Source organism: Tamandua tetradactyla, chromosome 3 (assembly GCF_023851605.1).
Source record: "Tamandua tetradactyla isolate mTamTet1 chromosome 3, mTamTet1.pri, whole genome shotgun sequence".
Taxonomy (NCBI): domain Eukaryota; kingdom Metazoa; phylum Chordata; class Mammalia; order Pilosa; family Myrmecophagidae; genus Tamandua; species Tamandua tetradactyla.
The window spans coordinates 151,536,794-151,550,528 of NC_135329.1; the positions used below are offsets into that span (position 1 = coordinate 151,536,794).

Consider the following 13,735-nt stretch of genomic DNA (forward strand, 5'->3'; position numbering starts at 1 on the left):
GTTTTGAAATGGTCCATGCATTCTTCAATTATTATTATTTCTTTAAGTTCCTTTTTTTTAATTAGAGAAGTTGTGGGTTTTACAGAAAAGTCATGTGCAAAACACAGGATTGCCATGTATTATTAAAACTTTGCATTGATATGGTATATTTGCTACAACCGATGTTAGTACTTTTTTTTTCGGCTGTGCAGTGACAGTCACATTTCACTCTTTTCCCATGTGAATATCCCATCACCACAGCACCACTTGTTGAATGTTTTGTTTCGTTTTGTTTCTTGTTTTGGAGTACATGGCTGGGAATCAAACGCAGGTCTCCCACATGGCAGCTGAGAATTCTACCACTGAATTATCTGTGCACCCCAATGTTAGTACACCTGTAAAAGTGTACTATTAACTACAGTCCATGGTTTGTGTTGTAAAGGTCAATGGTCTTTTTAATTATTTATTTTTTATTGCTATATATTATATATTCACATACCATGTAATCATCCAAAGTGTACAATCAATGATTCACAATATCATCATATAGCTGTGCATTTATCATCATAAAAGACTTTTTTTCTTTTTTGTGAAAAAGAACATAGATAAAAAGAGCAATAAATTTCAGAGCACATCATAACAATTACTTGTAGAACAATTTTCAGAGTCTGATATGGGCCACAATTCCACAATTTAATTTTACTTCTAGCTGCTTTAAGATATTGGAGACTAAAAAAAATATCAATTTAATGATTCAGCAATCATATTCGTTTACCTTCTCTGTGTAACTCCACCATCACCTTTGATCTTTCTCTCATTCTTTTTGGGTATTCAATTGTTTTTTAATGTATCAATGTGTCTCTTACCTTTGCCATTACAATCAGTTCCTCATGCTTACGAATTAGGTCCTCATTGTCTGAAAGTGATGAACCGAGATGTTGCTCCTGTAAATCTCTTATAGTTTTCTGAAACCAACAAGTCACCTAGGTAAGAAACAACAAAAAAAATCAAATTACAAATGATCAGAACAAGTGAGTGAAAATTCAAAAATACTTCCTCAATCTTTCAAAACTGAAGCTACTTCAATTTCTCTTTGTATAAACACATCTCATGTATTAGGTTAATATAATCAGGTTTTCATTTTTTCTTCTTTTTAAAATCTACATGCTTAGCAGAATAAAAAAGCAATATAATCCCAGAGAAGCATGAAAATGATTTATCAGTTCAGGAGATTACATGGTATGAAGAAAATAATTCAAAATCTCCTAACAAGGAAGAACCAAAACAGATTCCCATGAACTCCCTAAATTATGCATTCTTTTAGACTATGAGATTTCTTTCCTGGATCAGAATCTAAATCTGAATATAGTTATATAGACCCATATTAAGATATTAAACAGCAATGTAAAATTATATTTTCTACTATAAAAAGACAATGCAAAATATTTAGTTTACTGCAATTCCTGGAAACTTGTATTCAGGAAATAAACAGAGAAGTTATTAAAATTCTGTTGACATTATAAAATGGCTCAGGGCATGAATCACATTCATTTAGACTTGATACAGAATACGTGTCATACACAGTGCTAAAACAGCAAACAGCAGAGAACTTGAGAGAAACTTTAAATTTTTAAATGTTTCCCTAACTTGAGATGGAACAAATGACATGGAACCTCTGGATGCAGATTACTTCCCCAATTAAAAGAAAGAGATTTGGATTTTTACTCTCACATCCTGTATATCATTATACTCATGATCACATCATAGCTACCAATTCTTAAACAACTTCAACAGTTTTCTAGTTGCCTTTTGAGCATCATCTCTATTTCTCTCACAATTCTATAAGATATTATATTATCATTTTAGAGAAAAGATAACTGATGTTAGATGAGATTAAGCAGTTTATCTAGGGATATATAATAAAAGGCAGAGAGGATTTATCTCCAAGTCTGTATCATTTCAAAGACCATGTTCTTTCCACCGTACCCTGCAGCCACAATAGGATAAATCTCACAGCCCTGTCGTTACAGCAGAAGGATGTCCAAACATAAATAATGGATTCCAGCAACCCACTCAAAATGGTGAGGATTGTCACAGTCTTATCCTTTTTTCTTTAGTCGAAGTTGTCTTGCCAGGGACAGCTTTGGAATTTCTCTGAAATCTTATAACATGGGCATATGTGTGAAGCTGAAGAAAGTTAGATATGCCTGGAGTTTACATAATAAATGTACACACATACAAACACACACACAAATATGCACACACACACACACAGAAGCAGAGTTGGAGTTCAACTAGAATAAGACATCTCATGACAATGAGAAGACAGATCAAAAAACTGATGGTGAGATCAAAAGGTCTGGCCCAACGCAGCATTTTAAGAAGGGACTAGGCAATAAAATATGATGAAAGATGGTTTCTCCAGCTTCAGTTCATTAGAAATTCTTGCTAACCAGCATTTGATCCCCTCATCTGTGCAAAGATAAGCTTAGTGGTAACCCTGTAGAAGTTTTCATGTGAAGTGCACTCCATTTTCTACAAAATGTTTGGCAATGTATGCACAATATTCATATTCAGCCAGTACCTGTGTCAAAAGCATTGTGTGTATGTATTTCCAATTATTTGAAGACAGTCTGTTTCTCTGGTATCCCAATTAGAACTAGATGATATATACAATGTGGATTAGAAGAAACACATAGAGAAGATCTCATTATCATGAGCCATAAAACTTAGCCACTAATTTTTGTAAAACAAAATGATTTCTCACATTTTGTTTTACAAAATTTCTCACATGATTCAGTAAGACCCATATAAAAACACAACTAGAGGAACTGCTTAAAGGTTTTTTCAAAGTAAAGTAGACCATGAATATAACTTTCAGAACTCACTTATTTTATTAAATAAAGAGGTGAATTTTATTCATTCTTAGCTAAAGTGGAAGAAACCCAGATATCTCGAGAATGCTTTAACAGGGACAGTTAATATAGTGTCTGAGTGAATGAAAAATGCATACAAACAGGTGCTTACTAATCTCTAAAAACAGATGGGAAGCCTGAACCCTCAGATAATCCTATTAAATTTCGTGAGTCAAAGACTAGTCATCTAACATATGCTGACAGTGATGAAAGTCAGGAAGGAGTGAGTTGTTTTGATTTTTTTAAGGTATCTACTGACCTCACCCCCTAGATTTGGCAGAACCCTCTCAACCCACAAAAGATATTATTCCTGTAAAGGAAAATACCATTCCCTCTAAGAAAATGCAATTAAAATCTATGGTGATAGTCAGTATGTCCTGCTCACAAACTGCCCACTAAAGATGGCCTCCTCTCTTGATCTGTACATTTTTCCTACCAGAAGCATCCTGGATAAAAACAACTTGGCATAAAGCTCATAAGTAAGTAGATCATGGTGAGTGTATTACAGCTCATCTTGAGACCCTCAGATCAGATTTACAGTGTATGCTGTGGGATGCACATAGAGAAGGCTCTCCAAATACCTCTGATGCTAAAAGCAAGATGCCCTAAATAACCAAGAACATGTCAACCATATTAGTCTGACACACAGTAAATCAGTCATTTCGTCCAGCAAGTAGCTACTGCAGACAGCTGCACCGATATTCCAAGTGTACTTTTTATAAACTTTTAAATTATATCAGCTGCTGTCCCAAAGCCTAAATGTTAAGTATGATAAACGATGCATCATAGCATTTCTGCAGAACACGGTCTTTGTAAAAGGAAAAAAATGTGAGCCAAGGGTTGGAGGGATGTGGAAAGAAAGCAAGAAATAAAAGCATTCAGAATATGACCTGGAAAGTGGTTCTGAACAATGAAGGATTACGTGGAGGAAACGAGACTAATTCTCCTCTCTCATCTCAGTTTCTACCTTTTCATCTTGACCTGAGCAATGTCAGCTCGCTCATCGTACCTGTCTGACATGACATTGTAGGTAGTTAGGACCCAAGGAAGACAAGACTGAAGTAGAGAAAGAGTGAGGCAGACTGGGCGTCTCCACACCTACGGCCAGGGACCCCCTACTAGAGGGTAAAGAGAGAGACAGAGGAAGAGAAGTTAGCAAAGATACAAAGGAGGAGAAATCAGGGATGGTCAGTGAAAATAAAAAATTACCTTGGAAGTTAAATAGGACAGCAGGATAAACTGTCAAATGGTGCAGACCTGCCCTGACCAATGTGGTAGCCACTAACCAGGTGTGGCTGCTGAATACTTGAAATGTTGCTAGACAAACCCAAGATGTGCTGTAATTGTAAAATACACAGCAGATTTTGGATGTGTGGCTGGTTCAGTGGTAGAATGCTCACCTTCCATGCGGGAGACCTAGGTTCGATTCCCAGACCATGCACCCCTCCCAAAAAAAGGGAAGAAAAATACACAGCAGATTTCACAGACTTAGCACAAAAAAATAATGAAATTTTATGTTGGATTATATATTTGAATAATAATATTTGAGTATGTTGGATTAAATAAAATACAAATTTTTAATTTTTTATGTAACTTTTTGAATATTTCTTTTTCCTTTTTTCAATGTGGCTACTAGGAAATTTAAAATCCCATATGTGGCCCCCATTATTTTTTATTACATGGTGCTGTAATTCCAAGTTGATTTGTTAAATGTAAATCTAATGATTGAATTTAAATTAAAATAGTGGAGAGGGGCCTGACATGCTGGAGACCTGGGTTCGATTCCCAGTGCCTGCCTGTGGGAAAAAAAAAAGGCAGATACGCTAAACTAAAATAGTGAGCCTAGAGAATAGTGGGATGGGATATCAGGTGGTAAGAATTTAAGAAAGATCACTGAGAAGAAGTCTGTCAGCTAAGTGAAGAGGGGATGACGTGATAACTTTAAAGAAAGCAACAAAAGGACTCTTTGTTTTAAGGAACAAACTTTTTCTCTCTATTTGATCAGATGAGACCATTTTTGCAGGTAGAAGGAACAGACCCAGGAAAAAGGGAGACACTGAAAATCAGGAAGGTCTATATAGGAATATACCAGAGGCAATAGGAAGGTCGGGAGAGAGCACTATTGAAAGGGTCAGCTTGGGCAAGGAAGGACTAGTTTTTGGTATAGATCTGTTTAGCTCATTTGGTTGTTGGACATTTCTCCCACCTCTCCCTCTATTGAGAGATAAGAATGAACAGAAAAAGAGACATGAACCCAGCCTTTATAGAGGTGTCAGGTTGGTTACAGCTGTTACCTTGCTCCACTTTTACACCGTTCCTATGAAGAAAATATTTGCCTTTTCAACAGACAAGAAACAGACTCAGACAAGTTAAGCAACTTGCCAAAAGTCACACAAACAATAAGAGGGAAGTCCCATGGGGGGGGGGGGGGGGGACAGAAATGCTAGGAACAGAATTCATGCTTCCCTATTTACTATTCTTTCTTCTCTTCACAGCCATCAACAAAGGATTCCTGAGAGTAGAAGTGGTTTTTATGAACATTCTTAAAAAACCCATAGTGATAGAACCTAATTCTAACATGGAAATAGGTCCTGTGTACATCACAGGAGCTAAATGGAAATACTGATGCACTCAGAAGGGATAATGAATTTGTGGACCAGGTCCTTCAGAAGATGGTCTGAGAGGAAGAGACTGGCTGTGGGCAGAGGAGACGGCAAGGACAGACTGAGCATTTCAGTCAACAAAGAGTACAACACAGGGAACAAAAGCAGTAGTAAATGCTCTCTGATGGTCAAGGATAAACAACCCAGGTGGCAAGAAGGTGAACTTGTGTTGTAGCCTAAAGCTACACATCATCAAATTGACATAAACCATAGCCGTCTCTTGACATGCAGTTTGTTCTACAATCTGAGATCAAATCTTATTTTTCTGATTTTCATTTAAATTATGCTGGAGGAGGTAAGCTAGCAATAAGCAGTTCAAACCACCTTAACACAAAGGCTTAAGAGAAGATGCAAATTACTTACATTTTCTTTTCCATGAGCAGAATAGTTTCTGACAAATAACCAGTTATTATTAGACACAGAAAAATTAATGGGGGTAAGGGAAGACATCAGTTATTTATCTTTAACCCAGGGCTTTTGGCAGTATTTCTTCCAATTACCAAAAATACATAAACATAAACATAAACGTTTTCAATTATAGTTGACGGTCACAGGTGACAGTTCCGATGTTTACTTTGATTTCGAAGGCATGTTAGTATTACAATAACACACCAGCTTTTTTTAAAATTTATTTTCTTTTTAGGATAAGGAAATAAGTTGTTATTCTGTATTAGGCAAGTTCAGTCAGATGCACTTTGTAGTTAGCTAGGCAATAACCAGACTTCAACTAGCCATTTTCTCTGTTAGGTGATAATGTGTATTTAGGAGAAAAGGCATTAAAGGTACAATCTCTGATGTTTATACCTGAGAACTCGGGAGCAGGGTAGGAAAGAAGAATTGCCTCAAAAAAATGTGGATTGGGTTTTTATTTTAGGTGCATTCTGAGACTGATCTAATTACTGACCCATTATTATCTGGACTTGGGTCTCAGAGATTCTTGGAAAATAATGTTCATAATATTCTTTTCTGAAATTTGGGAACCCTCTAGGAACTACTGAAGTCAGCAGGTTTTAGGCCTTAGAGATGTATTAGTATTTCTGGGACAAACAATCAAATCCCAGCATTCTCTTATGATCAGTTGTAGAAAAACTAAATTATATTATTCATCAATAGATAACATTCGTTACTTTATAAACATCTTCAGAGATAATAGCTCCCTGTCTAGAATCACAATTTTATGTATTTCATTATTTTGATGTATTAACATACAATTTCTCTTTATACATTTGTATTTCAAGAAAAATACCATTAAGGATTTTTTCTTTCCCCTTCCCAACGTTGCCCTCAATTTTTGTTTGTTTTTGGATAAACGCTTTACTTCCAATCTACTTAATGATGTAAAGTTGTTTAGTCCAATGGATAAGAACAGTACGGTGCAAGTCTTTGAACCTAAATTTTATTTCTAGCATTACCTCTGACTCATTGGGGGAAATTCTTAACAGTGGTGGAAATTTTTTCAAAAAAGGAAATGGAGCCTCGCCCCATATCTTGGCTATGTGCACCCCTGCCAAAGATAACTAAGGCATGGTTTTCCTAATATAACTTAGGGGTCCACTCTAAGTGACCTGAGCCAATTATATTCAGAGTATGTGTGTGAGAGAAAGAGAGATAAATAGAGTGACAGAGTGTGGGACCAAAATTTGGCATTTTCACATTATCACCCAATTCCTTGTATCTGTCGCTAATGGATTTCATACTGAAGCTTTGGCATAAACCACCGGAAGTTGGCAAAAATGAGTGTCAGAAACCATCATACAGACAGGATAAATAACTGCTAGATTTCAAAGGCTTTTTTTTAATCCTTTCAAAAAGGCCATCTATTATTTTGTTTCTTGATTGGCTTCCCTTAAAAAATATTAAAATTAATCAAGCCTCTGCTTCGTCTTTGGCTACTGTGGGAATGAGGGAGGAAGGAAGGACAAGTCCCACTTCCTGGTCATTTTGGTGGATGGGGTCTGAGGGGTGGTGTCAGTATTGAGTAAAGGCAAAGCGAGTAATCTCCAGCACGCAGGGCAAAGAAGAAAAAAGAGCTCAGGGAGGTGGAAGGAGATGCATAGGCAGCCCCCGTACTTAGTAGATGGCTCAAGCAGCAACAGCAAATGTTGTCATATAATGGGAGGGTATGAAGGTTGTGGAGTGAATGCAGAAAATACAGGGAACAGGCCTTGGATTTTTAAGCCTTGCCCAGAGAGTACAAACATCATATGGCTTTGTCGGGTCCTGTAACTTCTGAAAATGCAATTTAGGTACAGTGCATGTCCCTCATTCCCTCCTTCCCATCAACTGATTTGGGGGTTTAAATAATTATGCCCAATTAAAATGTTGTTAAAATCCGAGGTCAGCTAAATAGTATACAGAAGTGACAGATAAACTAGGTTTAATGGCAATGTAATCAACTATAATATGTATAAATGAGGTAAAGAAATAGCTGAGGAGTGGAGAACGTTAGGGAGGAAAAATTTTATTTTTAACTTTATCTTTCAGATAAAACTAACTTTTTGAATAAACATACCTTACCATGTGTCATGCTGAGCTTTAAGCATTTTTTACCTGTATATCTTGTTATATTTTTAAAACAAATTTATAGTTAGATACTATCATTATCCCCATTTTACAGAAGAGGAAACTGAGGCACAGAGGTCTAAGTAACTTGCCCAAAGTCACATAGCTGGTCAAGGTATAAACTGAGATTCACATCCATACCACCTCTTCCAGAATCCCTGGGTAACACTAACTTTAACATTCAGTGCCATTGAAAGCGATGGTGGTTACCAATGTTCTAATTAGAAGTTTACATTGCTTCCAAATCACATGTTTCTCCTACAAATACACTAAGATTCTATGCATTTACTGCTGGCATGCCTTCAAATAAATTCTACAGACAGCTCACGTGCTAATATGAAATTCCGTGATGATCTTTAAACTACAAGTGATTGGATAGTCATGTTTGTCTGTTACTGAACCAAATTTATGGGTACTGGTATTAGCAAAATAACTTGATCCTTATTTTGGTCCCATACCAGCCAGTGTTTGAAAACTACATACAAAGAAGATTTTTTTTTTTAAATCCTTGTTACAGACTAGCTACAAAACTATGCACTTTATATATTATCTCATGTTAATTTAAGCTTGTCAATCATTCCCATTTCTAAATCCTAGTTAGAAAGTGGCATCATATAAATAAGAATACACTGCACACAGGCGCACACACAGCTTTGTAGATGCTTGTCAGGTATGAGACTGGGGCCTGGAGGCTGTGTTTCATTTGTCATCTCTGATATCATTTTCATTGCCTATTGACAATGAAAATACTGCATGACTATGATATACATTGCACTTAAATTGCAAAACCACAAAATCTTCCAAATATAAATTATAATACCTCCCCCATTATTGTACCTTATAAGTATATATGATGTGGGTAGTAAAAAGAGATTGTCTGCCCTTCTTAATTCTCCTAGATGCCCTTGACACTGTCTTGTACAAAGAGACCATGAGTAACCTAGTTTTAATTTATTTGTTTTTCTCACTTATGCCTGATTGGAGCAATTGAGAAAAATTACATTCATAAATCTTCTTGCCAAGATAATTAATTATGCACGAAAACCTCCAAGCTGCTTCTGATTTTCATTAATGAAGCAGATTATCTGCAAAATAAGATGCTGTTAGAGTTGAAAAGAAAGGTCAGCTGCTCATCTGTAAGTGTAAAACAATTACAAATTTTTACATCTGAAAAAGTGATAAAGACATAACATGCTTGTGTTTATCAGGCTATCACATCCCAGTTAAGATAGAGCTGTATATGGTTTCCATTTACTCCTTTTTTTTTCTTGCTAGTGCTGCAAATCTTATTTAAGTATGTCACTTCTCTGGTCAGTGATTTTTTTTCCAAAGGAGAATTAACTGAACTATTACAGTTCAAAAGCATTAGGCCATCAGCCCTTAGAAATAGAGAAGCACTACATGCCTCTTTTAAATGGCCCTTACTAGAGAACACACATCAGATACTCAGACATCCACATTGTTATTCATCAGCAACCTTTGCTTTAATTCTCCACTTAATTTTCCCTTTTCTTAAGTGATTAAAATGATTGACAAAGCTGGTATTTTACTAATCTAAGGTTTGACAGCTCCCATATACCCTAGAATACGTACAGAATAGATAAAAAAAACTTTCTCTATCATGTTCTTCTATCATGTCGAGTAGTAGCCCCTTGCTCTCCAATGAAGCATGTACCTCTGTATCAACTCACAGTTTCATAATGTTCTAGAATCATCAGGTAAATCATCCAGGAGAATGATAATCATAGATCTCTATTACTAATTAATAGAGTCACACTCAATTTAGTGTCCCTGCTACTATTCCTTCACCATTGCATTGATAAAACTTCAAAGTACAACTTTTAGAAACATTTAAAAATTTAAGTAAAATAATTATGTTTATACCTATTTAGAATTTAAAAATTTCCTTGTTCACAGCAAATTCAATGCAGAAAGCATTAATTATTGTTTATAATATTGAGGACTCTGCTTCCTCATCAATATAATATATGTTCAATTGTGCTATATTCAATAGTGGAATACTGCATAGCCATTAAAATGGTTTATTCTGTTTTTTGACACAGGAAGATATCTATGACTTGTTAAATTTAATAAAACTTAGGTTATAATATAGTAGATATAGGTTATTTCATTCATTTTTCTTTGGTTGGTTGCATTAATAAATGTGTGTGGAGACATGACCACACTCATCCTTCGATAGAGAAGTTGTAACTACACCAAAATGCTAATGATGATTATCTGTAAGGATTGTAAGCTCATCTACATATTTTTTAAAAGGAGCATTAAGTCGGAAGCAGAAAAAATACTCCAAACTTTTTCTTTTAAACTTTTGAGGGCCCTCTGAGCAAGTATGGCTACTAAGATTATTAAAGTGGCTTTTATTTTATCACATCCTGTGAATTTAAAATAAGTAATGAAATTGGCCTTCAATCCAAGACCAGTATTCACTTAAGCACTGATGGTAGAGACAGGTGGGGTTGGAGAGTATGCATTATGCTGGGCATTCACTTGCCTTTTCTGACACAATGATCAAAATTGCTAATACAAAAACAGCAGTTATGTGCCAGGTACAGTTCTAAGCACTTGATGTGTAACAACTCATTTGATCGTCTTCACAACACTTTAAGGTATGATTATTATCCACATTTTACAGACATCTGGGGCTTGGGGAGGTTGTATAATTGCTCACAGTTGCTCAGCTGGTAAGTGGTGGCACTAGGATGTGAACCCAGCAGTCTGGCCTCAGTGTCCCTGTTCTTACAAGCACACTAGGATGATGGTGTTAGCAATTACTCCCGCTGCTGCCACTGGTGTTAGCAAGAGAAAATGTAACACGGGCTGTTTCAAGATTAAGAGTCTGTATTTCATCCTTAAGGAAATGACTAACATTTAAGGAATGACTATTTTTAAAACAATATTTCTTCATATTACAATTAAATTAATTTTGATTTAAGGATTGTTAAGGATGGAATATAAATGAAAGCCTATTTCTTTTCTTTACCTCAAATATATACTACATCTATAATAGCATCTGACAACTAAATAGCATTTAGAGACCTGGATGGGTATAATAACAGTCATACTAAACCCAGGGGAAAGAATCTGGGCCCAATGAGAAAGATTTCATAAGTTGTATGGTTTAACCAAGGACAGGGAGGACATAGAAACTAATATTTAATAAATGTGTCTTAAAGTGCCAGATTTATACTACAAGTTTTACATATGTTATTTTATTGAGTCCTTTTAACAAATCTGTAAATTAAGTATTATGATTCCCAATTGAAAGATGAAGTCCTAAGAGTGAGAGAAGTCACCAAGGCAGAAATCCTTTGCGATGATCTTACTTTAATTATTATCAACTCAACTTTCTGTTTTCCATAGTTGGCAAGGTATCTAGATTTCCCTTAAGTGTGGAACTGAGTTAGAACGTTCATTTTGTATCTTCTGAATCTTTGTGCGATATTTTCTTTTTTTACACTGTAGTTGGTTCAGGTGGATAATTATTGCCATAGAGAGGTGGCAGGAAGGTGAGACTACTGTCTTAAACAAAATCTATAAAACTGAATGTAGCTGCTTTATCATTCTTAGAGGAACTTGATCTTTGCTTAGGAAGCCTCTTCGATGAGACTTTCTATTACCTTTACATTGTTTTAATCTGTACAAAAGAATTGAGGTTAGAAAGAAACTCCTTATAAAAATACCAGCAGACTTTTTTTTTTGCAGAAATGGAAAAAACAATTCTCAAATTTAAATGGAATGGCAAGGAGACCTGAGTAGCCAAAACAATGTTGAAAAATAAACAGGGCTTCTCCTACTTTGGAGAATACCCATGCTCATTTTTCTTTGTGTGTACTTTTGTTGCACATTAAAGTTTTGAGCTGTACACATACATACACACACACACACAAAGTAAACAGGGTTGTAGGACTCATACTTCTTCAGATTATATTACAAAGTGAGAGTAATCAAAAGTGTGGTACTGACATAGGACAGACAAATAAACCAGTGGAGCAGAATTGAAAGTCCAGAAACAGACCCACATATCTATGGTCAATTGATTTTTTACAAGGGTGCTAAGTAAATGCAGTGGGGAAAAAAATTGTCTCCTCAACAAATAGTGTTAGGAAAACTCTGTGTATCCACATGCAGAAAAATGAAGTCGGACCTCTAAGTCACAGAATATGCAAAAGTCAACTCAAAATGGACCTAGGACCTAAATATAAGAGCTGAAACTCTAAAACTCTTAGAAGATAATATTACAAAATGTCATGATCTGGTTTTGACAAGGCCCCCAAATCCTTTGAACTGGGACAAAAGAGTCTTTTAAATAATCGGGCATGGAAAACTGGATATCAATAGCCAAGAGAATGAAAGAGGACCCCTATCTTACACCCTCCACAAAAATTAACTCAAAGTGGATCAAACACTTAAATATAATAACTAGCACCATAAAGCTTCTAGAAGAAAATGTAAGGAAACACCTTCAAGACCTACTAATAGGAGGGAGCTCCCTAAACTTCATACTCAAAGCACAAGCAGCAAAATAAAGAAATAGATAAATGGGAATTCCTCAAAAATCAAATGCTTCTGCACCTCAAAAGACTCTGTCAAAAAGGTGAAGAGGCAGCCAACTCACTGGGAGAAGATATTTGGAAAGCACATATCAGACAAAGGTCTCATTTCCTGTATATACAGAGAAATCATACAACTCAACAACAAAAGAACAAACAACCCAATTATAAAATGGGCTAAAGATATGAATAGGCATTTTTATGAAGAGCAAATACAGATGGTTCAAAAGCACATGAAGAGATGCTCATTTTCACTGGCTATAAGGGAAATGCAGACCAAGACTACAATGAGATACTACCTCACACCTATATGAATGGCAGCTATTAAACAAACAGGAAGCTATAAATGTTGGAGAGGATGTGGAGAAACTGGGACACTTATGCCCTGCTGGTGGTAATGTATAATGGTGCAGCCACTGTGGAAGACTGTTTGGAGGTTCCTTAGGAAACTACTTATTGAGTTGCCCTATGGCCCAGCAATAGCACTACTTGGTATATACCCAGAAGAGCTGAAAGCAACAACACAAACAGACATTTGCACACCAATGTTCATAGCAGCATTATTCACAATTGCCAAAAGATGGAAACAAACCAAATGCCCATCAATAGAAGAGTGGATCAACAAAATGTGGTATATACATATGATGGAATATTATGCAGCAGTAAGACAAACTGACATCCAGAACCACATGACAAGATGGATGAGTCTTGAGGACATAATGCTGAGTGAAGTTAGCCAGACACAAAAGGATAGACGTTGTATGAGTCCCCTTTTATGACCAGCATAAAGGTATAATTGGAGGCTTACACTATGGAAGATAGGGGACTTAGAGATACATAGAAGCTAGAGATGGGTGAACTGTTAGCTAATGAGGTTGAACTCTAATGTAAGGGAATAGATAGGAGCAAAGGTGATTCTCTAGTGTGTCTAGAAGTAATATTACCGTATTGAAGATGTACAAAATTGAAAGGAGTTGTACAGACCTACATGTTCCACTGACTTGCACTAGAAATATGAGTGAGTTCTCGTAAGAATGACTTCAAA

General features: G+C 35.9%; 1 protein-coding gene across 12 annotated transcripts in view; it reads right to left on the bottom strand.

Moving 5' to 3' along the window:
* CCDC141 (coiled-coil domain containing 141) overlaps positions 1 to 13,735 on the bottom strand; it is a 260,019-nt gene that overhangs the window by 145,099 nt on the left and 101,185 nt on the right. For all 12 annotated transcript variants that reach the window (XM_077154314.1, XM_077154315.1, XM_077154313.1 and 9 more), the window contains one exon: positions 846 to 962. In XM_077154314.1, coding sequence (XP_077010429.1) covers positions 846 to 962 — 117 coding nt within the window. The remainder of the gene's footprint in view (positions 1 to 845; positions 963 to 13,735) is intronic.